We start from the raw sequence: 23,097 nt of genomic DNA, 5'->3' as shown, positions 1-23,097 counted from the left end.
CTCCTCTCATGTTTCCGCAAGCAACGCCATGTCATAAGCAAATGCCGAACACTTAATCTTGGTTCCTTTGGTTTTTGTTCGAAGTCTTATTCCCCCTCTTGTTCTTGCTTTCCATTCCCTCACAACCTTTTCGAGTGCACCATCCCCTTGTCGGACGCCTGTTCTGATCTCAAAAGGTTCCAATAGTTCACCCATGAATCTGACTTTAGAGGACGTATTCGTGAGCGTCTCCGTGATGATGTTTCGAGTTTTCCATTCCAAGCTAAACTGCTCCAAAATATTTAACGACGACTCTCTGTCATATAACATTGCCTTTAGTTTTAATTCAGATGTGGGCAGGGGATTAGTTAAATAAGTAACTGTTGTTACTTACGTTACTATTCCTACAGCTGAAGGAAATAATCTATTGAAGTAAGTAATGCAAGCTCCTTGAAATGAAATTATTTTGTGGCAGGGAAGGTTCTCAATAAAGTCTAATTGAGTTAAATTCACTCGACGTTATCTATATAGATGAAATACACATTCCCTTCACTGTCTTGAATACTCTTGATTAGACTACTTCCTGTATGTCATTGAAAGTTTGGTAGTCCCTGTTGAGAATTGTAGGACAGTAATCAATGATGCTCAACGTGCTCGTTGTGTAGTAGCAACTGCAGATCTCTACTGGTCCCCTGTAAATTGCTTTTAGTATTTAGGGCTTTGAATAGAAGCTTCAGAAAATGATCTAGTGTAAGTTATCATTTGGTTCAATAATGTGTAGCTGGACAGCAGATTACTTCAATTATCAGTAAAAATGCCTCCTGATGTATCCTAAGACCATGATGGAGATTCATCAGCAAACATCATGAACCAAATGTCCGAAGGTCCTACAGAAGCCTTGCATGTACATTCGCTCTTGGAAATGCACCATTTATAAAATGAAGCTTGTTTTAAATACGTATTCAACACCGTATCGTATTATCCTGTAGGAAAATTATAGTATCTTCTCTTCCACACCTTTAATAAATTCTTAAAATTGACCATGTTTACATTTATTTAACAAATTCGTCGCAGTAGCAAAGTAAGATAAAATTACCTTTAATGACGGACAACAATAAGTTACAATTATCTTCAGGATTTGTACACATCTGTTCTAATCGGATACTGTAACAGTGTGTGTCATTTTTCAAGGAGTAAAAGCATCTCTCTTGCAGGTGAAATGCAATACATAACTGTATTTCAGAATTTATAATCAAATCAATAGACAGACAGCTGATCCTAAACAGATATTAATTAAAACATCATCTCAGTAGCCAGGATATTACACATTTGTCTTGGTAACATATTTAGTGATTAATGTTGTGAGATCACAGACTAATGTAACTGTGAAATGCTGATACGTTCACAAAAGGTGTAACCACAAGAATGTTGAATGCCAGCATGCAAACGTTCATGCATTGTGTTGTACAGGTGTCAGTTATCAGTGTGTGGGATGGAGTTCCATGCCTGTTGCACTTGATCAGTCAAACAGGGATGGATAGTGCTGTTCGTGGATGATGCTAGTCAGATGATGTCCCATATGTGCTCAATTAGAGACAGATTTGGTAACTGAGCAGACCAAGGCAACATATCAACAGACTGTAGGGCGTGTTGGGTTACAACAGCAGTATGTGCGCAAGCATTAATCTGTTGAGAAACACCCCTGGAATACTGTTCATGAATGGCAGCACAGCAGGTCGAGTCACCATATTGACATACAGATTTGTAGTCAGGCTGAATGGAATAACCATGAGAGTGCTCCTGCTCTCATACAAAACTGCACCCCAGACCATTACTCCAGATGTAGGTCCAGTGTGTTTGTATACAAACAGGTTGGTTGTGGGGCCTCAAGTGCCTTCACCCTAACCAACACACAGCTGTCACTGGCATTCAGGCAGGACCAGCTTTCATCAGAAAACCCAACAGACCTCAACTGTGCCCTCCAGTGAGCTTTCGCTTGACATGTGTGAAGTCACAAATGGTGGCAGTTTGGGGTCAGTGGAATGCATGCTACAGGGTATCTGGCTCAGAGCTGTCCTGAAGTAACTGATTTGTAACAATTCATTGAGTCACTGTGGTGGCAACTGATGCTCGAATTGCTACTGCAGATTCAGTACAATGTCCCGGAGCCATACGCTGGACACAAAGGTCTTCCCCCCGTGGCAGTGCCACATGGCTGTCCGGACCCCAGTCTTTTTGAGACCGTACGTTCTTGTGACTGCTGCTAGCAGTCATGTACAGCGGCCACATTCCTGCAAAGTCTTCATGAAATATTGCAGAAGGAACATCCAGCTTCCCATAGCCCGATAACGCAATCTTGTTCAAACTCAGTGAGGCATTGATAATGGCGTCTTTGTCACCTTAAAGGCATTCTTGACTAGTATCAACTCACCAATTTCAAAGATAGCTAATGATCACATCCGTTACATCACATATTTCAAGGAAACGTGATTTGCATCCTCATAGTAGTGCTGCTATCGCCATTCTTGTGCAGCTGGGATGAAATTGGAACAGATATCATCTTTCAGATGTAGAAACATGACTAAAATCTTTGGTTTATGTCTTACAACTCCTTCTTGGTGTTGCAATTTTTCTTTTTTCCGGCAATGTATTCTCCTATTTATGGACTTATCTAGAGGAATCCTTCCTATCCACCCAACATCTTAAACACCGCGTCTAGTTCAGATTCAGTGATGATATACTGGTTATCGGCATCCATGACAGCGACATCACCTGCCATGTTCGGAATCTATTCTCAAATCAACTTCACTCAGTCCTCATCAGCTCAGTGGGCTACCTTCCATTATGTTTGTCTACACTATTCTGGTGGCCCATGAAAAACATGCTATTTGCCATTTTTTCACTTGGTTTTGTTAAAATGAAGTTTATATATTTGTGCTGTACTTGGACCTTTAACCAGTTTACCTGTTCACTTTTGAGGTAATTATAGAATCTGCACTTTGTCTTGTAAAACATTTTTCAAAAGTGGAAGTTACTTAGTGATTCTTAAATATCTGATCATGTTTTGGGATATTATGTGTTTCCTTAGTGTGTCTTGAACAGTTAAATTATCACACATTATAAATGATGAACTTAGAGTCTTGTTGCTTTTGCAACTGTTATGTTTGCAGAGAACAGTAAGTTTTCTTTAGAACATGTTACAGTTTGGTGTATCATTTGCATTAGCTTTTTCATGTTACCAGCATTGGTATGTCAATTTTACCAAATGTATATAGATAGTTCCCTGGTAACATATGCCCATGGTTTACATTAGGAAAATATTTTGCAGAGAAAACATTGGCCTCAGCATGTAGGAGCATGCCGACATATCAGTGGAAACACAGCACAAGAAGAACCTTCAGCTACTGGCAGTGTTACGCAGCAGACTCAAGTTTTTGGAAAGCAAGTCATTTCTCTACAACCACAGGTATTATATGAAATCTCTTAACATTATATCTGAAAATAAAGCAAAGCATTGTTCTTGTCTGTTGATAAATGGTGCAAATTTTTGCTAAAGAAAGTTGTGCAACAATGATCAGTTTCTGTTATCTGATTTCCTTCCAGTTCCATGACAGTTAAAAATGTAATGGAATATGTGTCATTGCAACTTCTTGTCAGAGAACCAGAAACAATTTCATCACAAAATTTTGCAAACCATTAAAATGGATGTAGTTCAGTCTCACATTGCTGCAGGGTAGCGTTCAAATTGAAACCAATACATATGAACATAATCTCTCTCTCTCTCTCTCTCTCTCTCTCTCTCTCTCTCTCTCTCTCTCTCTCTCTCTCTCTCTCTCGCCCCTCTCCCTCTCCCTCTCCCTCCCCTCCCCTCCCCTCCCCTACCCTTCCTCTCTCCCTTCCTTAGCTAGTGCAGTACTGAGATATCAACCAGAACTTGAATTGTAAATCACATATTATAGATCTTCTCAAGCACTTGGGTTCAGCATTATCTCATCTATGAGTAACTGCTGATTTCATGTTGAAACCATTACTTAGCTTACTTTGCATACTTCCATTCATTAATGTTATATGGAATAATTTTCTGGGACAGTTTCACAGACACACACAAAGTATTAATCACACAGAAACTTGCTGAATATGTTCATTCTTAAATGTCATGGAGATAGCTGTTAAAAAGTTAAGCCTACTAACACCAACATCACAATGCCATCACTGTGTTACAATGGGGGTTGTGAAAAATCAGACCTTAAAATTATAAATGTAACATTAGGAACAAGCACAGCATCCACTGACTACGACATAACCCTACTATAGCACAGAAAGTAGTGAAGTACAAAGCCATAAAAATATTTGACCATCTCCCTTTTGAATGAATGGTGCTCTCAGATAGTGAAAGTTTTAAAAACAAATTAAAATAATTTCCACCTGACAATTACTCTCAGTCCACAGATAAATTGCTGAATATATATATTTGGGTTACAATTCCCAAATTTTGTTGTAGAGTTAAAACACTTTAAAAATCCAGGTACATAAATGACAAACATATAATCTTGTTTCCACAGAATATAGTATCTTGCGTGTGAATCTACCATGATAGTGAGTCGTCGTACACTTGATCCACTGGATATGCAAATAACAATGAAAACAATCAATTATTGATAAAATTATGTAATTGGGTAGATAAAAAATCTACTCACCAAGTGGTGGCAGAACACACACATAAAAGACTGTTGTGATTGGCAAGCTTTCAGAGCCAGTGGCTCCTCCTTCAGGAAGAACGGTGAAGGAAAAGACTGGAGAGGTCTAGGAAAAGGGGTAGATTTTGGGAAAGTCACCCAGAACAGCTGGTCAGGGGAGACTTAACATACGGGTATGTCCCATACGGTAAGTCTCCCCTGACCCACAGTTCTGGGTGACTTTCCCAAAATCTACCCCTTTTCCTAGACCTCTCCAGTCCTTTTTCTTCACCCTTATTCCTTCCTCTTCATCCCTTCTGTCTGAAGAAGGAGCCACTAGCTCCGAAAGCTTGCCAGTCACAACAGTCTTTTATGTGTGTGTTCTGCTGCCACTTGGTAAGTAGATTTTTTATGTACCAATTACATAAACTAAACTAAGAAGAATTTATCATCATATAGACAATAGTCCTTACTGTTTTGCTATGTATTTGAAGCAATGAAATGCCAGTTAACAGTTGGAAGAAGAAGAGGAGGAGGAGGAGGTGGAGGGGGAGGGAGGGCAGGGGGGGGGGGGGGGGGGCGGGGAGGGATGGAATGGAAAAGAGGAAGTGGAAAGAGGATAACCAGTATCAGATGTTGGGTGTGCATTCACTGTTACTGTACTGTGGGATTAGGGGTTATTTATCTCAAGTCCATTTCCACTTTAAATGGATACATGGATTCCTCTATCATAAATAATTATTTGCTCTGAGGCCCATAAAGTAGAACAGCTATGTGTCTGAAGACATGACAGTGAAGCATGACATAAATTCAGTGCCTACCTTATGCTCCGAGATGCTTCAGAATTGGTAGACAGTTGGTCATACTTAAGTACAGTAACCAAATACCCCATATTTATTTTAAAACTAGAAATACGATTCTTAAGATATAATGCTGATTAATAAATACATGATGATAATGTTTAAAACTAACATATTTCTTGGAACAGACTTTATTTTACCCAGTTAGCAATTGGTTGGGCTCCTTTTGCTCTTTCTAGACCAGTCACTGCACCAGCAGAGAGAATCACACTAACATGCTGTAAATGACTTGACCTTTCATCGTAGCTCATTTCAGTGAATACTTTGTAATGAAATAATGATGATTAGTTGTGCACAATTTATATTTTCATTTAATTTATTCTGAAGCATTGATTGCAGCCTTAAGTGTATTTACTTACATATAACTTAATAAATCACAGCTATGGATGGAAATAAATTTACGTGAGACTGAAATTCTATTGCAGTTGTCGAATTAGGTTTAGGAGGTGTCCACTGTAATAATCTTTAGTTAATTTGGAGCAGATCACCTTACCAGAAGTAAGAGTCACTGAGCAGCAAATGAGTACATATAAAAGAATGAGAAATTGCTCTGCTTTTGCACCAAGCCATACACTGCACTACTGGTAAAACAAACAAAAACACACACACACACACACACACACACACACACACACAGAGAGAGAGAGAGAGAGAGAGAGAGAGAGAGAGAGAGAGAGAGATGGGGGGGAGGGGGGGGGGGGCTTATATATCTCCTTTATCCTGCCTGTTTGCTGCTCATATCTCTTCTAGTTGGTGGGTAATGATATATTCTCATATATGGGATTTCATTTTATCATGGATTTTCCATTCTTCTCCTCCTCCTCCTCCTCCCCCCCCCCCCCCCCCCCCCTCTCTCTCTCTCTCTCTCTCTCTCTCTCTCTCTGAGTACTTTGACCACCTTTGATTTCCATTGACTGCATCATATATTTTTTCTGTAGTGGATAGATCTGAAACAACTTCACTCAGCCCCTTGAGGACATTTGAACAAATATGCAGTAAAATAGCTATGTAAAATGACCAAGTATCATAAAATTGAAAGGTTTACACAAGGCTGATGGAGTACTTTGAAGGATGCCCTTGAGATATTGTTAGTGCGGATTTGGGTAACCTTCGGATTACTGTAGAATTAAAGAGACTTAAAAAAAAAAAGTATTATGGGAGTTAATTCTGCAGCTGTCTTCGTAAGTCTTCTTTCAGTAAATGGAAACAGAAATTATAGCCAGTCTTCTGATTTCTACTGCATGCTTTGAATTTCATTAGATCTGGAAATTTATTTCATAGAAAAGAAATACACCCCTGCAAACCCAAATTGCCGGGGTCATGTTTAAATCCCCTGTGCTTGATATGTGAGTCACTATTTTTGTATTGAAAGTAGATAGCATTACATATTTAGTAATGAGGGTTTACAGCAGATATATTCTGTATTTGGAAACAGAACATGCATGTTGAGCAGAAGGTTTTATACTACAATAGATGAGTTTATATGATATAATTTGAATAATATGTGCTTGGTTAGATGCAAGTTATAATTAAGGAGAAATAATATTCCTATACGTACCCCAGTAGAGGAATTTCATTCCATAATAATTTTGGAGTTTTACCTTAGTCACTTTCCAAATTGTAAGATGTAGCTCACTTACTTTTGTGAATGTGCTTTAGACCTCTTCTTTCTCTTTTATTTATTTGTTAACACTGTACAGTAGTGTTATAAAGCATGTTAATCTTATGGCAGATTTATTTCTTTTAGTAGGCTTTTCTTTATTTTTTTGTTTTTGTTTTCCTTCCTTTACAAATTCAGCCCTTGGAATCAGTACCATATAAAAATAACCGGAGGCCACCAGGAAAGAAACTGCAAAATGAGGTATTAGAGTCCTCATTCAATGAATGCTCATCTAAGAGGGGCACCTCTAAATCAGGAAAAACATTAACATTTAAGGGCCGCAAGCAACGGTGTGGTCAGTGCAAAGGATGCAAGAATGAAAAATGTGGCAAATGCCCTCCATGTCTAAATCTCAGGACACATCAAGTATGCAGACAAAGGCGCTGTTTGAACCTTCAGCCATATAAAAGTAAAGTGGTTATGGATATAGACGGACTGGAAGAAAATTCTGATCAGGTTGGTTCTGCCACAGAGAGTTCCATCGAGGACAGTAATGCACTTTTTTACGGGCTACTATTGAAGTAATTTGATCTTGATTGTGCACAGAATTACTTATATCAGATTTTAAATTTCCCCTCTTTGTTGTTGCCACTTTTTATTATTATTGTTAAAAGTGTTCTCAAATGTCTGCTTCTTCACACCATCATTAACAACAAATTTTGTGACCTCAGTAACTCGGAAATCAACTGATAATAAATTAAATGTAGTATTGTGGAACAAGTAAAAAAAACAGCACATAAAGGATCTATTGTAAGGCAGAAGAAAACCTGTGTTATAAATTTGTTGTTTTGTAATACACATATAATAATGAACCAAAGGAAAAATTTGTGAAGTTTTCAAGTCTCATTATGAATAGAAATTAAAGCCGAATTGAAATGGATAATAGTAAAAAAAGAGAGAGAAAGAGAGGATGAACACTGCATTTTTTATAATGGTATGCAAGACTATAGTGCTAAGAAAATGTGAACAAGGCATGATTTGAATGGTAGGTGTTTGATATGTGAAGAAAAATAACTAGCAGCAGAAGAATTTTGAATGGAATATGGCATTCACATCACAAAAATTTAAAAGCTGATCAACAGAGTACAAGTTCATGAAGAACATGCAAGAAAATAAGAAAATGCAGATTTCAATAACTACTAAGGGAATGTAGCTACATAGACATCTTATGAGAATTCATACTGATACACCTATAACATGAATAGCAGCTGCAAAGACTGGAAAAATGCTGTAATATGAGGAGAATTTGTAGAGTGTATTTTATTTGTATGTGTTTGCTGAAGGACTCCAAAGTGCTAACAGAAAGAAGGAAGGTAAACAAGAATTTTCAAAAATATTAATGGGGAAAAGTAGTAAGTATATGGCTTTTGATACAGGTGCTTCTTTAAAGTAACAGTCATTTGTTATTAGCTACTAAACACACAGAATGAGTCCTGCTGTGTTATGCAGAGCTCAAGACAAGTTACATTGTCTTCCTTTATTGCTCTGTACCTCGTCTAAATTATAAATTATTTGATGTTTTTCCAAAATATCCAGTACTATCATAAATTTATTACCTAATCAGCAGCCAGAATTAATTGTTTCAAAACTTTTTCTTGTTGCTGTAAAATTGAGGAAGTATAAACACTGGCTATTTAAAACCACCACTACTAAAAATGATGTTACAGAGAGACCAAGAATTTTTTTTCTGAAACAGGAACAACCAAATGGCTTGTTTGTTTTAAAACAAAAGTAAAGTCTGATAATGTTCTGAAGATTTTTGTATGTTATATACTGTTAGATGAAATACACTTGCACAATATAAATAGAAATAAATACAAACATGCATGAATGTAGTAAGACTACTGTCATTTGGAATCAACACTATGTTTTAGATCCATAAAGGAAAAATGACACTCCAAGGCAAGTGTTTGTTGGATTTGATTTTAGCAGAATATAACTGTTGAGAAGTGTAGTGTACAGTACTGAGTATATAAAATGACTCAAGCTACTAAAAAGTTAAGTTAAACTCAGAACATCTTGCATAACATTTACTGCAATAAATTGTGGAGACTGTTTTGCATCAACTGGCGGCACAGAGGTAACCTGTAGTCTGAAAGAATGAACAAAAAAAACAAAAGCAGATAACTATCCCTTAATACAAAAATAAATAATGATTGTTGAGACTTAAATCTGCATAAAGTAGAAAGAATAAATAGTTCTCTTTGCATGTTTTGAGACTTGTATTTTATAGGTATCACATAGTGCTCACATACATATGCAAAACAGTCTTGATTTATTAGTTTATTTTTAATTTGAAAGATATAAGAATGCAGGTGATATGAGTGGGAATATAGATAATTGATAATTTTATAAAAGGAAGTGGACAAACATTTAATGAAAAAACAGACTGATGCAGAAATATCTCACAACAAGAATTAGTATTGAATTTTCTTATCAAGTGTGTATATTGCAACACACAAACTACAGAGAATATTTTCTGATCAGGTAATAAACAAGAAATATGGCTGATTTGGTAACTGGCATGGAGAAGGATCACAGAGCACTTGAAGAAACTGTGTCAAACTACAACTGATTCAGTGGTGGATATGAGAAAAAAATAAACATTTTTGGAATTTATTAAAATGCGTATTTACTTTGTAAAATATGCACAGAATGTTACCATTTGTGTATATTGCAACAGGACACTCTACAGAGAGAAATTCTGATCAGATGTTAAACAAGGGAGATTACTGATCAGGAAACTGGCATGGAGAATGATTCCGAAGCACTTGAGATAACGGCGTCAAATTACAATTGATTTGAGTGTAGAACTTATAAAAAATAAACATTTCCAGAACTTATTAAAATATGTGTTTTTATTTCTTAGCAGTATGTCCAGAATGTCTCAATATATTTTAGTGAATACAAGAATTAATTTTAACAGAAGGTCATATTTATTATATGGTATGAACCCTTAATTATTTTGGCTTTACAGCATTGTCATTAACAAAAGTATAAATATATATGATACCTACTGTTAACAAATGTCATTTAAAAATAATAAATATTAGTGTTCCAGTACTTTTTCATTATACTGCTGTAAGCAGTAAGCAAATTACTTTATTGTAAAAAGCAAAGAAAAGAAAAGTTTGCTTTCACTTTTCTCTTTCTGCCCATACTTATTTTTTGTATTTATTGTACTTTGTGTTTTGCTGTCTAGAAGATGGTGATTACTTACATAGCATTGAATTTAATAGATCTATTGTGTTGTTTAAAGTCTCAACAGACATTCCTAGGCTGAAATGATCGAAAAAAGTAATAAAACTCTTTCTGTTTTGGGAAATTGTTAAAATTCCTCTTTTTGTCCTTTCTCATTGTAACAGTTATGATTATCAGTTTGTTAATATGGTTTGAGCTAACTCAATGCTTTTTGAGCCATTGCATATCAGATATTTGGAAGTAGATGTTTACCAGTCCATGTTATTAAGTATATTGTTTCTCCTCCCAAATGGGGAAAGGAGAATTCCAGCCAGCTTATTCATTTTCATACACATGTGAATCCAAAAAGACATTTGTGCACAGTGCAGTTTTATTGTAAACTATAAAATAATTCAAACTGACTGTAAATATTGTTATGTGGAGTACTGGAGAATGTGATACAAGATAAGTTGTAAATATGTAAATAAAATAGATGTAAATTTATTTAAATGAAATGAATAATTAAAGAAAACATTTTTTATTCATTTGTATGAATAGACATATTTTTGCTTTGTTTTTTTTTTCTAACTGTGTAAGATCAAACAAAGTATGAAGTGCACAACTAAATAATTCGGTTGTTTGAAAAGCATTTTTCTTAAATTTGTGTGTTCAGATTGAAAGATGGAGCCAAGAAATATGGAAGCATCATTTGACTTAAAAAGCCGTTTACACAAACAAAACTGTAGAGGCAACCTCTTAGTGAGTTCATTGTGTGAGGTCTTCAGTTTTCCCAACTTGCAGCTGTCTGGCAATGCTGGTTATTCTATAAAAACTACATTCATTTCCCTTTTATTAATCATGTTTGCTAACATCAATTTTTTAATAATTTCATTTACTTGGGAAAAGTCTGAAGCATGGAAAATACACGGCATTAAAAGATCAAAGCTCCTGTTCATAACTGGCCTTTGATGTGTATCCTACACATCCCATTCAGAAATAATCAAATGATTTTGACTTTCGCATTTCTGAAACAAACTCATAAAATCATGTAAAGCTATTAATTGCACATAATCATTTATTTTTATGTTTTGCATGGTTCATTTTTAAACTAAATTGCACGAGTTTCTTTTTTATACAAAAATTTGTTTACTGCATATTTTATTATATTTTGTTATAACAGTTGTTTAGTTCGTTTATACAATATAACAAACAACCATTTGTACTACGAAACAGTATCATATTCTTGATTCAGTTCATTTATCTTTTTTTCTCTGGGGCATTATGTCCAGAAACGTACAGTAAGATACGCTATACTAACGTCTAGCTGTTTATGTTAACTGTATATCAACTTTAGGTCATTAAAGGCACTTTTTAGTTGCTCCTTTTTTTTCAGTAGCCGTATCAAGTTTCATAATTATAGTAATGATGATGATGAAAATTATTAAGGTTATTGACATAGCAAAATATGTAATGTGTACATTAAGCAGAGCAAAATCAATAGTAGCTAACAAACACTTCAAAATATTAGAGGGTCAGATTGCACTGAATGCCGGCTAAATGGAAGGAATATGTGGCAAGATGAGGAGTAAAGAAAAAGACAAAAGTTTGAAGCCAGTATTTTGCCAATAACAATAATAATAAAATTCATAAAAAGATATTTCCAAATACCTACAGTTATCAGTTGCAAATGGTGGAAATGAATGAAAGCTACATCGAATGTATATGAGCTCTGTTCAAAAAATTTCTGGAACTTTGCCTACAAAATTTTTCTACACTTACCTTACTTATTGTGCATGGTCTCAATCAAAATACTCCCCACCACAATTGATACACCAGTCCCAACACCATTTCCACTTCCAGAAGCAATATTGGGATGCCTCTTGCTGAATCGCACAAAGTGCTGTCTGCAGATTTTCTTTTATCTGGTCTATTGTTGCAAATCTTCATCCTTTCAATGGGATTCTCAAGTTTGGAAGTAAAAAAAAAAGTCTGCAGGGACCACATCTGGAGAGTACGGAGGATGAGGCAGCATAGCGACTTCATTTTTTGTGCAGTAGTCACGCATCAATGGGGATGAATGCGTAAGTGTGTTATCATGATGCGAGAGCCATGAATTATCTCACCACATTTCAGGCCGTTTCTTTCTCACACTTTTGTGCAGGAATCGCAACAAGTCCCACCTAGTACCATCGATTAACAGTGTGTCCCTGTAGCACAAAGTTATGATGGACAGATCCTTGAGAATTAAAGAAAACTATTGGCATGGCTTTGACGTTTGACCCCGCCTGACGAGCTTTTGTTGGTCTTGGAGAATCTTTCCTGACACATTGTGCAGACTGAACCTTGCTCTCAACATCATAACCATAGACCCACGTCTCATCACCTGTTATGATTGTCATAAAAAACATCTCATTCTCATTTGTGCGATCCATAGGCTCTTCACAGGTTTCGAGGCAAAGGTTATTCTGTTCTTGACTCATGAGCTGTGGGTCGAACTTGGTGGTGACACAATGCATTCCAAGATGCTGTGTCAGGATTTTATGACACAATCCAACTGAAATGTTGCATTCCTCTGCAATCTCTCGGACAGTCAGTCTTTGATTAGCATGCACAATTTCGTTGACATTCCTGACATGAGCGTCGTCGGTAGACGTTGAAGGGTGTTCTGAATGAGGGTCATCTTTATCTTCCATCAGGCCATTTTTAAACCATGTGATCTATTCATAACACTGAGTACGACCTAAGCATTCATCACTGTAGGCTTCCTGCATCATTTGGTGTGTCTCTGTAAAGGTTTTCTTGAGTTTCACACAAAATTTAATGTAGATGCGTTGCTCCTCTAACTTTGTCATCTCAAAATTCGCAAATTTTGTAACACAACATTCTACTCAATACAGCCCCGCACAATAACTAACAGACATACAATAATGAAACTTCCAGCAGCTACACATTAAACAGAGTTGTGTGCAGGAATACAAACTGCCTTTCAATCCAGCACAGCATTGGCGTGAATGTTCCAGAATTATATTTACAGTATATGAACTTCTCCACCGTCTTACCATGACTGATACATCCCCAAAGTCCTCAGTTTGAGTTTCTGAAGATTTATTATATTTAGGAGACTAGTTATGCATACAGCAAGGATAGAGTTAATAAATTACAGGCCACTAGTCTTTTCTGAGACTTACGAAAGGTGTTTGACTGTATATTTCAACTAAATTAAAATATTTTGGTAAGAGATTCAGTGGAGAGGAACGTCCATAGAACATCTTGAACACCTACATAAATGTGCAACATGGGAGTTGCATAGATAACATAAAAAAAGAAATAAAGTTAGCTCAGTTTGCTTATTTTAATCCTATATGATACAGTGTAGAATTAAAATATCATACGGTGCCCCACCCCCATGAACCATGGACCTCACCATTGCTGGGGAGGCTCGCGTGCCTCAGCGATACAGAGAGCTGTACCATAGGTGCAACCACAATGGAGGGGTACGTGTTGAGAGGCCAGACAAACATGTTGTTCCTGAAGAGGGGCAGCAGCCTTTTCAGTAGTTGCAGGTGTAACAGTCTGGATAATTGACTGATCTGGCATTGTAAGATAAACCAAAAAGACCTTGCTGTGCTAGTACTGTGAATGACTGAAAGCAAGGGGAAACTACAGCCATAATTTTTCCCGAGGGCACGCAGCTTTACTGTATGATTAAATGATGATGGTGTCCTCTTAGGTAAAATATTCCGGAGGTAAAATAGTCCCCCATTCGGATATATTGACGGGGACTATTCAGGGGGACATCATTATCATGAGAAACAAAACTGGCGTTCTATGGATTGGAGTGTGGAATGTCAGATCCCTTAATTGGGCAGGATGGTTAGAAAATTTAAAAAGGGAAATGGATAGATTGAAGTTAGATATAATGGGAATTAGTGAAGTTCGGTGGCAGGAGGAACAAGGCTTCTGGGTGAATACAGGGTTATAAATACAAAATCAAATAGGGGTAATGCAGGAATATGTTTAATAATGAATAAAAAAAATAGGAATGTGGATAAGCTACTAGGAACAGCATAGTGAACGCGTTATTGTAGCCAAGATAGACATGAAGCCCACGCCTACCACAGAAGTACAAGATTATATGCCGCCTAGCTCCACAGATTATGAAGAGATTGAAAAAAAAAATGTATGATGCAATAAAAGAAATTATTCAGAGAGTTAAGGGAGATGAAAATTTAATAGTCATGGGGTACTGGAATTCAGTAGTAGGAAAAGAAAGAGAGGATAAGTAGGTGAATGTTGATTGGGGGTAAGAAATGAAAGAGGAAGCCGCCTGGTAGAACTTTACACAGAGCATAACTTAATCATAGCTAACATTTTATTTAAGAATTGTGAAAGAAGGTTGTATATGTGGAAGAGGCCTGGAGACACTGGAAGGTTTGAAATTGATTATATAATGGTAAGACATAGAATTAGGAACCAGGTTTTAAATTGTAAGGCATTTCCAGGGGCAGATGTGCACTCTGACCACAATTATTGGGTATGAACTGCAGAATAAAACTGAAGAAAGGTAGGAATTTGAGGACATGGGACCTGGATAAACTGAAGGAACCAGTGGTTATAGAGAGTTTCAGAGAGAGCATTAGTGAATGATTGACAAGAACAGGGGAAAGAAATACAGTAGAAAAAGAATGGGTTGCTTTAACAGATGAAGTAGTGAAGACAGCAGAGGATCAAGTATGTAAAAATCCATGGGCAACAGAAGAGATATGGAATTGAATTTATGAAAGGAGAAAATATAAAAATGCAGTAGATGAAGCAGGCAAAAAGGAATACAAACGTCTCAAAAATGAGATAGACAGGAAGTGTAAAATGGTTGAGTGGGGATGGCTAGAGGACAAATGTAAAGATGTAGAAGCACATATCACTAGGGGTAAGATAGATACTGCCTACAGGAAAATTAAAGATACCTTTGGAGAAAAGAGAACTACCTGTATGAATATCAAGAGCTCAAATAGAAAACCAGTCCTAAGCAAATAAGGGAAAGCAGAAAAGTGGAGGGAGTATATAGAGAGTCTATTGCAAGGGCAATGTACTTGAGGGCAATATTATGGAAATGGAAGAGGATGTAGATGAAGATGAAACGGGAGACACGATACTGCGTGCAGAATATGACAGAGCACTGAAAGATGTAAGTCAAAATAAGATCCCGGGAGTAAAAAACATTCCATTACGACTACTGATAGCCTTGGGAGAGCCAGCCATGACAAAACTCTTCCATCTGGTGAGCAAGATGTATGAGACAGGTGAAATACCCTCAGATTTCAAGAAGAATATAATAATTCCAATCCCAAAGCAAGCCGGTGTTGACAGGTGTAAAAATTATTGAGCTATCAGTTTAATAAGTCACAATTGCAAAATACTAACATGAATTCTTTACAGATGAGTGAAATAACTGGTAGAAGTCAACCTCCGGGAAGATCAGTTTGGATTCCGTAGAAATGTTGGAACACGCAAGGTAATACTGACCCTACGACTTATCTTGGAATATAGGTTAACGAAAGACAAACCTATGTTTCTAACATTTGACAATGTTGACTGGAATACTGTTTTTCAAATTCTGAAGGTGGCAGGGGTAAAATACAGGGAGCGAAAGGCTATTTACAGTTTGTACAGAAACCGGAAGGCAGGTCTAAGAGTCAAGGGGCATGAAAGGGAAGCTGTGTTTGAGAAGGGAGTGAGACAGGGTTGCAGCCTATCCCTGATGTTATTCAATCTGTATATTGAGCAAGCAGTAAAGGAAACAAAAGAAAAACTTGGAGTAGGGAATTAAAATCCATGGAGAAGAAATAAAAACTTTGAGGTTTGCCAACAACATTGTAATTCTGTCAGAGACAGCAATGGGCCTGGAAGAGCAGTCAAATGGAATGGACAGTGTTTTGAATGGAACATATAAGATGAAGATAATCAAAAGCAAAACAAGGATAATGGAATATAGTAGAATTAAATCAGGTGATACTGAGGGAATTAGATTAGGAAAAGGGGCACTTTTAAAGTACTAGATGAGTTTTGCTCTTTGGGGAGCAAAATAACTGACTATGTTCAAATTGGAGAGGATGTAAACTGTAGACTGGCTAAGGCAAGGAAAGCGTTTCTGAAGAAGAGAAATTTGTTAACATTGAGTATAGATTTAAGTGTCTGGAAGTCTTTTCTGAAAGTATTTGTATGGAGTGTAGCCATGTATGGAAGTGAAACATTGACAATAAATAATTTAGACAGGAAGAGAATTGAAGCTCTTGAAATGTGGTGCTACAGAAGAATGCTGAACTTTAGATGGATAGATCACGTAACTAATGAGGACGTTCTGAATGGAATTTGTGGCACAATGTGACTGGAAGAAGGAATCGGTTGGTAGGACATGTTCTGAGGCTTCAAGGGATCACCGATTTAATATTGGAGGACAGCATGGTGGGTAAATATTGTAGATGGAGACCAAGAGATGAATACACTAAGCAGATTCAGAAGGATGTTGGTGAAGTTGTTATTCGGAGATGAAGGGGCTTGACCAGGACACAGTAGCATGGAGAGCTGCATCAAACCTGTCTCTCGACTGAAGGCTGCAACAGTAACATCATCAACACTGTATGATGTCTATTTTAGTGTTATTCTTCAAGCCAAACTAAAGATTCTGAAGTCCAAAGCTACATAATACATATATTTGTTGTGTGAATTCAAGAAATTCCTGTAGAGAATTGCTCCAAGAATTGAATATTTTGTCTACTGATTCTCAGTAGGTTTATTGCAGGATGGCTTTTGCTTTAGGTAATAGGTAGCTTTCTTCCACTGAACAGCTCAGTTCACCAAATCAGCACTAGGAATAAGGATAATCTGCATTAAGACATTAGGGAAGGTCCATTAGTCCCAAAAACTTTCAGGAACACACATTTTCAATGACTTTCAGCCAACAACGAAAGGTTTAGCTGCTAATAAATTATGCTTTAAAAACCCAAATTTTATTATCGGTGGAAAATTCATTTTGCTCAATTGGTATAAATTCCTTAACAATACAAATTTGACTGTGGTCTTGATTCCAAAGACTGGTGTGAAGCAGCATTTAAAATTAGTCTAGTCTTCTGGGCAATGCAACTTCTGCCACCATGAGTGGTACTCAGTTTTCATTCTGCAGACAGACTATATCTCCCCAGCATTTTTGTCCATTACTCTTATGTGAGTAAACAAAATAACTTCACCGAAGTCATGTTTATATAGTGGATTTATTTTCAATTTATTAAATGAGTATTAATTTGCTGTTGTTAAGTGAGCTTTTATGTAAAATACATTCCTATAAACACAGAAGTGTATAATTTGTAAAGCTGATAATATCAGTGACCTTTGTAGAGTTGATGGCAATGTGATTGGACTGATAAATCTAGAACCTTTGTGATGTCTGTCATTGACAGCATATTGTAAAGCCAATTGTGTTGTAGTAACTTGGTGGTGAATTAATGAATGACCAGAAGGCTACTGAACTTCTCTCAGCATTAATTCTGTTACTGGTAAACTGTATAAGCTTCTTCCAGTCAGGAATTACTGTCACTTGTAGTGTAGTCTACATTAAGTGCAGCCTCTGTCAATGACCATGCCGAGGTGGAAACACCAGTGACCAGTCGCATCAAAGTGAATACACACCATCAGGAATGGCCAGTACTTGGATGAGTGACAATCCAAGTATCTGCATGCCATTCACAAATTTCCATTTGCCTTTATGGCAAAGCCTTTAATCACTAGTCATTGCGCCAATGTCCCGAATTCAACTCCCGACCTGTCCACAGCATCTCGTGACTTGACGGCATGTGAGACTGTTAATGACTATCTGTCGGATGGGGTTATAAGCTTTCTGGACCCTCTGCTGCTATTCGAGAGATGAGGCTATATGCTGGCACTGGGTTTCACCTTCTCCCTTCTCTAACCACCATCTCCAAAACACACACACACACACACACACACACACACACACACACACACACACACACACCAGTACAAGGATCTTAACAAATACACATACACACACAGCTCTCATACTTCATGAAGCAAATGTGCCTGCAGGTATGGAGGATAGGGAAAACCTTTCCAATTAGGCAGCTGACCTACACTTTGGGTTCTCCCAGCCATTTGTGCCATATGACTTTACTTTATTGGAACTGCTTATCACACACCCACAGTATATCTTCCAAAGAGTGTGTGTATGTCTGCTGAAATGGGAGTGATCATGTTCAGATCAAGAATGCGGCTTTTCGCGGATGATGCTGTAGTATACCGAGAAGTTGCAGCATTAGAAAATTGTAGCGAAATGCGGGAAGATCTGCAGCGGATAGGCACTTGGTGCAGGGAGTGGCAACTGTCCCTTAACATAGACAAATGTAATGTATTGCGAATACATAGAAAGAAGGATCCTTTATTGTATGATTATATGATAGCGGAACAAACACTGGTAGCAGTTACTTCTGTAAAATATCTGGGAGTATGCGTGCGGAACGATTTGAAGTGGAATGATCATATAAAATTAATTGTTGGTAAGGCGGGTACCAGGTTGAGATTCATTGGGAGAGTGCTTAGAAAATGTAGTCCATCAACAAAGGAGGTGGCTTACAAAACACTCGTTCGACCTATACTTGAGTATTGCTCATCAGTGTGGGATCCGTACCAGATCGGTTTGACGGAGGAGATAGAGAAGATACAAAGAAGAGCGGCGCGTTTCGTCACAGGGTTATTTGGTAACCGTGATAGTGTTACGGAGATGTTTAGCAAACTCAAGTGGCAGACTCTGCAAGAGAGGCGCTCTGCATCGCGGTGTAGCTTGCTTGCCAGGTTTCGAGAGGGTGCGTTTCTGGATGAGGTATCGAATATATTGCTTCCCCCTACTTATACCTCCCAAGGAGATCACGAATGTAAAATTAGAGAGATAAGAGCGCGCACGGAGGCTTTCAGACAGTCGTTCTTCCCGCGAACCATACGCGACTGGAACAGGAAAGGGAGGTAATGACAGTGGCACGTAAAGTGCCCTCCGCCACACACCGTTGGGTGGCTTGCGGAGTATAAATGTAGATGTAGATGTAGAACAGTAATCTGCTGTAATGCACTGCTTGACTTATGCTGAAATATATGAAGTTCTGTAACTTCAGTGACCTAATCCGTTTGCACTGGGAGACAAATTAAGCCTCTGGGCCTCTTCAGATGTTGGGAGCTGAGGCTGGGGTAATGCATTTGATACGCCTCATGCTTTACAGCCAGTGGTAGTGCAGACAATGAAATTGCCATTGTTGAATACATATTGAACTTGGAACAGGCTCTACAGTGTGGTAAACAGCTGAGAGCTCTACCTGTTCAGCTTTTTACATAATAGCTCACTTAAAAACTGCAAATAAGTACACATTTAATAAACTAAAAATAACTTCACTATATAAACTCAAACTCAGTGAAGTAACTTTGTCTGCTCAGATAAGAGAACTGGACAGGAAATGCTACTGAGTGAGGTGGTGCAGTGGTTAGCACACTGGACTCGCATTCAGGAGGACAGCAGTTCAAACCCACGTCTGGCCATCCTGATTTAGGTTTTCTGTGAATTTCCTTCAATAGCTTCAGGCAAATGCTGGAATGGTTCCTTTGAAAGGGAACAGCCAACTTCCTTCCTTCCTTCCTCGTCCTTCCATAATCCAATGGGACCGATGAACTTGCTGTTTGATTCCCTCCGCCCAACCAACCAACGAACCAAACAGGAAATGCTGGGAAGGTATAGTCTGTCCATAGCTCAGAAAATGAGCAGTGCTCATAGTGGAGAAGGTAGCCTTTCCCTGAAGAGTGCTACAGCTGCCATTCATGATGACTAAGAATCAATTTCTGTTCTAGCAGTGAAGAACAGAGCCCAAAGATTTATGTAGATTCTGTTCCTATGTATTTCTTGCCTTAATTTTATTACTAATTCATATCTGAATATTCCATGATGTGTTAACGCATTTTGTGGAAAATACCATCCCCCCCCCCCCCCCCCCCCATCCCCAAACCCCTGGTATTTGCATACTGCATCACTAGTGATTTGGAAGGTATGCTGCAGAGGTTTGGTGTAATTTTGTGAAACACCCAGTCATTTGTGGGGCAGATAGAGTGGTGTATCACCTGCTCCCTCTTCAGTATGCAAACATATGAAGAAGGGGGCATTCACATTTAATATCTGTTCTTAACTGATTTCATTTAACAACACACATTAATTATACACCATTAAGACACTATTTTTAATAATCTCTGACTTTTCCATCCCCTGCAACATGGAAACTACTAGCCCTGGCCAGAAAGTAATAGAACCTTTTTGGTATGAATTTTAATGTAGTTTAGTTGTGTACTGGGAACTTTTTCCCTCTAGAAGCTGCAGTTTTGAGTTATTCAAGAAAAATTTTAAAAAGTGACCTTTAAGTGCCCCCCTCCACTCCCCTCCCCAATGCTCACATCTCACATATGGGGATTTTTGGTATCGTGTTTGTGACACTTCCTCCTACCACGGTACAAAAATTTGCAGCTGCATGAATTTTTTCCCCTAATATTTCTTCATTGATTGGATTAATTACCAAATTAACTATTCCTTGATGCCTCAGGATCTTATCTTCAGCATTCTTCTGTAATACAACAGTTCAAAATCTTTATTTTCTTTGGCTGTCTGTACTAGTTACCATCCATGTTTCTCTTTCATACAAGATTGCACTCCAGACAATTACATAAAGAAGCAGCTTCTTTTCCACTAAATTTTTAATCAGTGTGAATAAATTTCTCTTTTTCAGGAAGGCTTTTCATCCTATTTCCTGTCTGCATTTTATATCCTCTATATTTCATTCATTGTCTACTCTTAATGTCTCATTTCCTGATCTAATTTTGTCAGCATCACAGAAATTAATTCAACTACATTCCCTTACTCTTATTTTCCTTTGTTGATATCCATCTTACATCATCTACTGAAAAAATGGTCATTCCATTCAACTGGTCTTCCAAGACCTATGCCATCTCTGACAGAATAAAAATATTATCTGTGAACCTCGAAGTTATTCTTTGTTGTGCTTTTCCACATTCCTCCATAGTTTCCATTACTGCTTGTCAGTGTACAGATTGTATAACACGAATGATCCAGTACCACTTCCTTGTTAACTACTTCCTCCATTTCGCGCCTTTTGACTCCTATGACTGCAGTCTGGTTTCCATACAACTTACTGGTAACATTTTATTCTTTGCATTTGATCCCTGCTACCTTCCATATTTGGAGTATATTCTGATCAATATTCTCTAATACTATTTCTAGTTCTACAAATGCTATGAATTTAGATTTATGAAACCCAAATCGAATTACTCAGATCAGCCTCAGTCAGTTATACCATTCTTCCGCAGATAATTAGTGTTGATATTTTGCAGTCATGACTTATTAAGCTAATGTGGAAAAGCACAACAAATAATAACTTCGAGGTTCACAGATAATATTTTTATTCTGTCAGAGATGGCATAGGTCTTGGAAGATCAGTTGAATGGAATGACCATTTTTTCAATAGATGATTCTCTGTCTTTGATATTATTTTGCCTCATATATTCTGAATACCAGTTTTGTCATGATTAGCCCTTCCAAGGATGTTAATAGTCAGAGGAAATGTCATCTACTCTGAGCAGCTTGTTTGACTCAGTTCTTTCAGCATTTTGTCAAATTCTTCTTGCTCTATCACACCCCCAACTCAGTTTCATCTACTTCCTATTCCCTTTCCATAACACGGTCTTCTAAGTTTTTATCCTTTGTTTAGTACTGTTACATATTTCTTCCATTCTTCAGCATCCCTTGGATAGCACTGACTCGCCACCAGATCTCTTGGAAGTTCATACAGCTATTTCTCTTTCCTCTATAGGGTTCTTGAATTTTTCCATGTGGGGAATCCATCTTCTGTATCTTCCTGTAATTCTACATCTTTCAACCTATCCATTCACTTTTCAGGTTCTCTATTCTACCTCCACAATTAAAGGCTCTAGCACACTACCGTCTGATGTTTAGGATGCCAAGTTTTGTTTTTTATAGTATCGTCCTTCTCAGTAATGTTCACCTGGAGCTCTGAATGAAGGTGTATTCCACTTAACAGAAAATTTACCGATGAGGATGTCTTCATGTACAGAATTAAGAGTCCAGTCTGCTTCAGTAATTGTTCAATTACTGAAAAAGGTAAAGGATGGTCAGTATTTGCTTTCAGGAGTTTAGGTCTCAGAGCTAAGATAGTTTCTTTCTAGTGTCATTTGCATGTGTTAGTCGTATTTTGAATTTCGGTTCCTGAAAGCAAGAGCTGGTCAACCATTCTGTCTTCTCATAATCTTAATAGTTTTCTCAAGTTAATTTTACCTTTGATACAACTGTTGCACTAACTACTCAGTAGCTGGAGTAGTCTAAATATTATTAGAGCTCTTTGAAAGAATCTTGGTGCTCTTGAATAAAGGCAGAATTCTAGCACACAATAAAAATACAAACGCAGTATATGAGAAGTATTCACAAAACTTCCTGTTACTGTGGAAAAATCAAAATGTAGTCCTTTATTCAGAAATAAATGTCAAAAAAACGTTGAAAATGTGTAAATATGTATAAGACAAGGAAATAAACACCCTAATATATTTTAATTAATTAAAGGTGTACTATATTAACCATACTATAGCACACCACAAATTTTACTGTGGATTTATT

General features: G+C 37.4%; 1 protein-coding gene across 4 annotated transcripts in view; it reads left to right on the top strand.

The window, feature by feature from the left end:
* LOC124774962 (reticulocyte-binding protein homolog 2b-like) overlaps nucleotides 1-23,097 on the top strand; it is a 170,571-nt gene that overhangs the window by 122,609 nt on the left and 24,865 nt on the right. Inside the window, exons 10-12 of one of the 4 annotated variants that reach the window (XM_047249686.1) lie at nucleotides 3,308-3,445; nucleotides 7,314-7,376; nucleotides 7,452-7,631. In XM_047249686.1, coding sequence (XP_047105642.1) covers nucleotides 3,308-3,445; nucleotides 7,314-7,376; nucleotides 7,452-7,631 — 381 coding nt within the window. Of the gene's footprint in view, nucleotides 1-3,307; nucleotides 3,446-7,313; nucleotides 7,632-9,662; nucleotides 10,841-23,097 lie in introns of those variants that run through there. The other 3 variants (XM_047249685.1, XM_047249688.1, XM_047249687.1) reach the window with 3 other exon arrangements.

The sequence above is a fragment of the Schistocerca piceifrons genome, chromosome 2, assembly GCF_021461385.2.
Source record: "Schistocerca piceifrons isolate TAMUIC-IGC-003096 chromosome 2, iqSchPice1.1, whole genome shotgun sequence".
Lineage (NCBI taxonomy): Eukaryota > Metazoa > Arthropoda > Insecta > Orthoptera > Acrididae > Schistocerca > Schistocerca piceifrons.
Note: the sequence above shows the minus strand (reverse complement) of the source record. Positions and strands in the feature narration are given on the sequence as shown.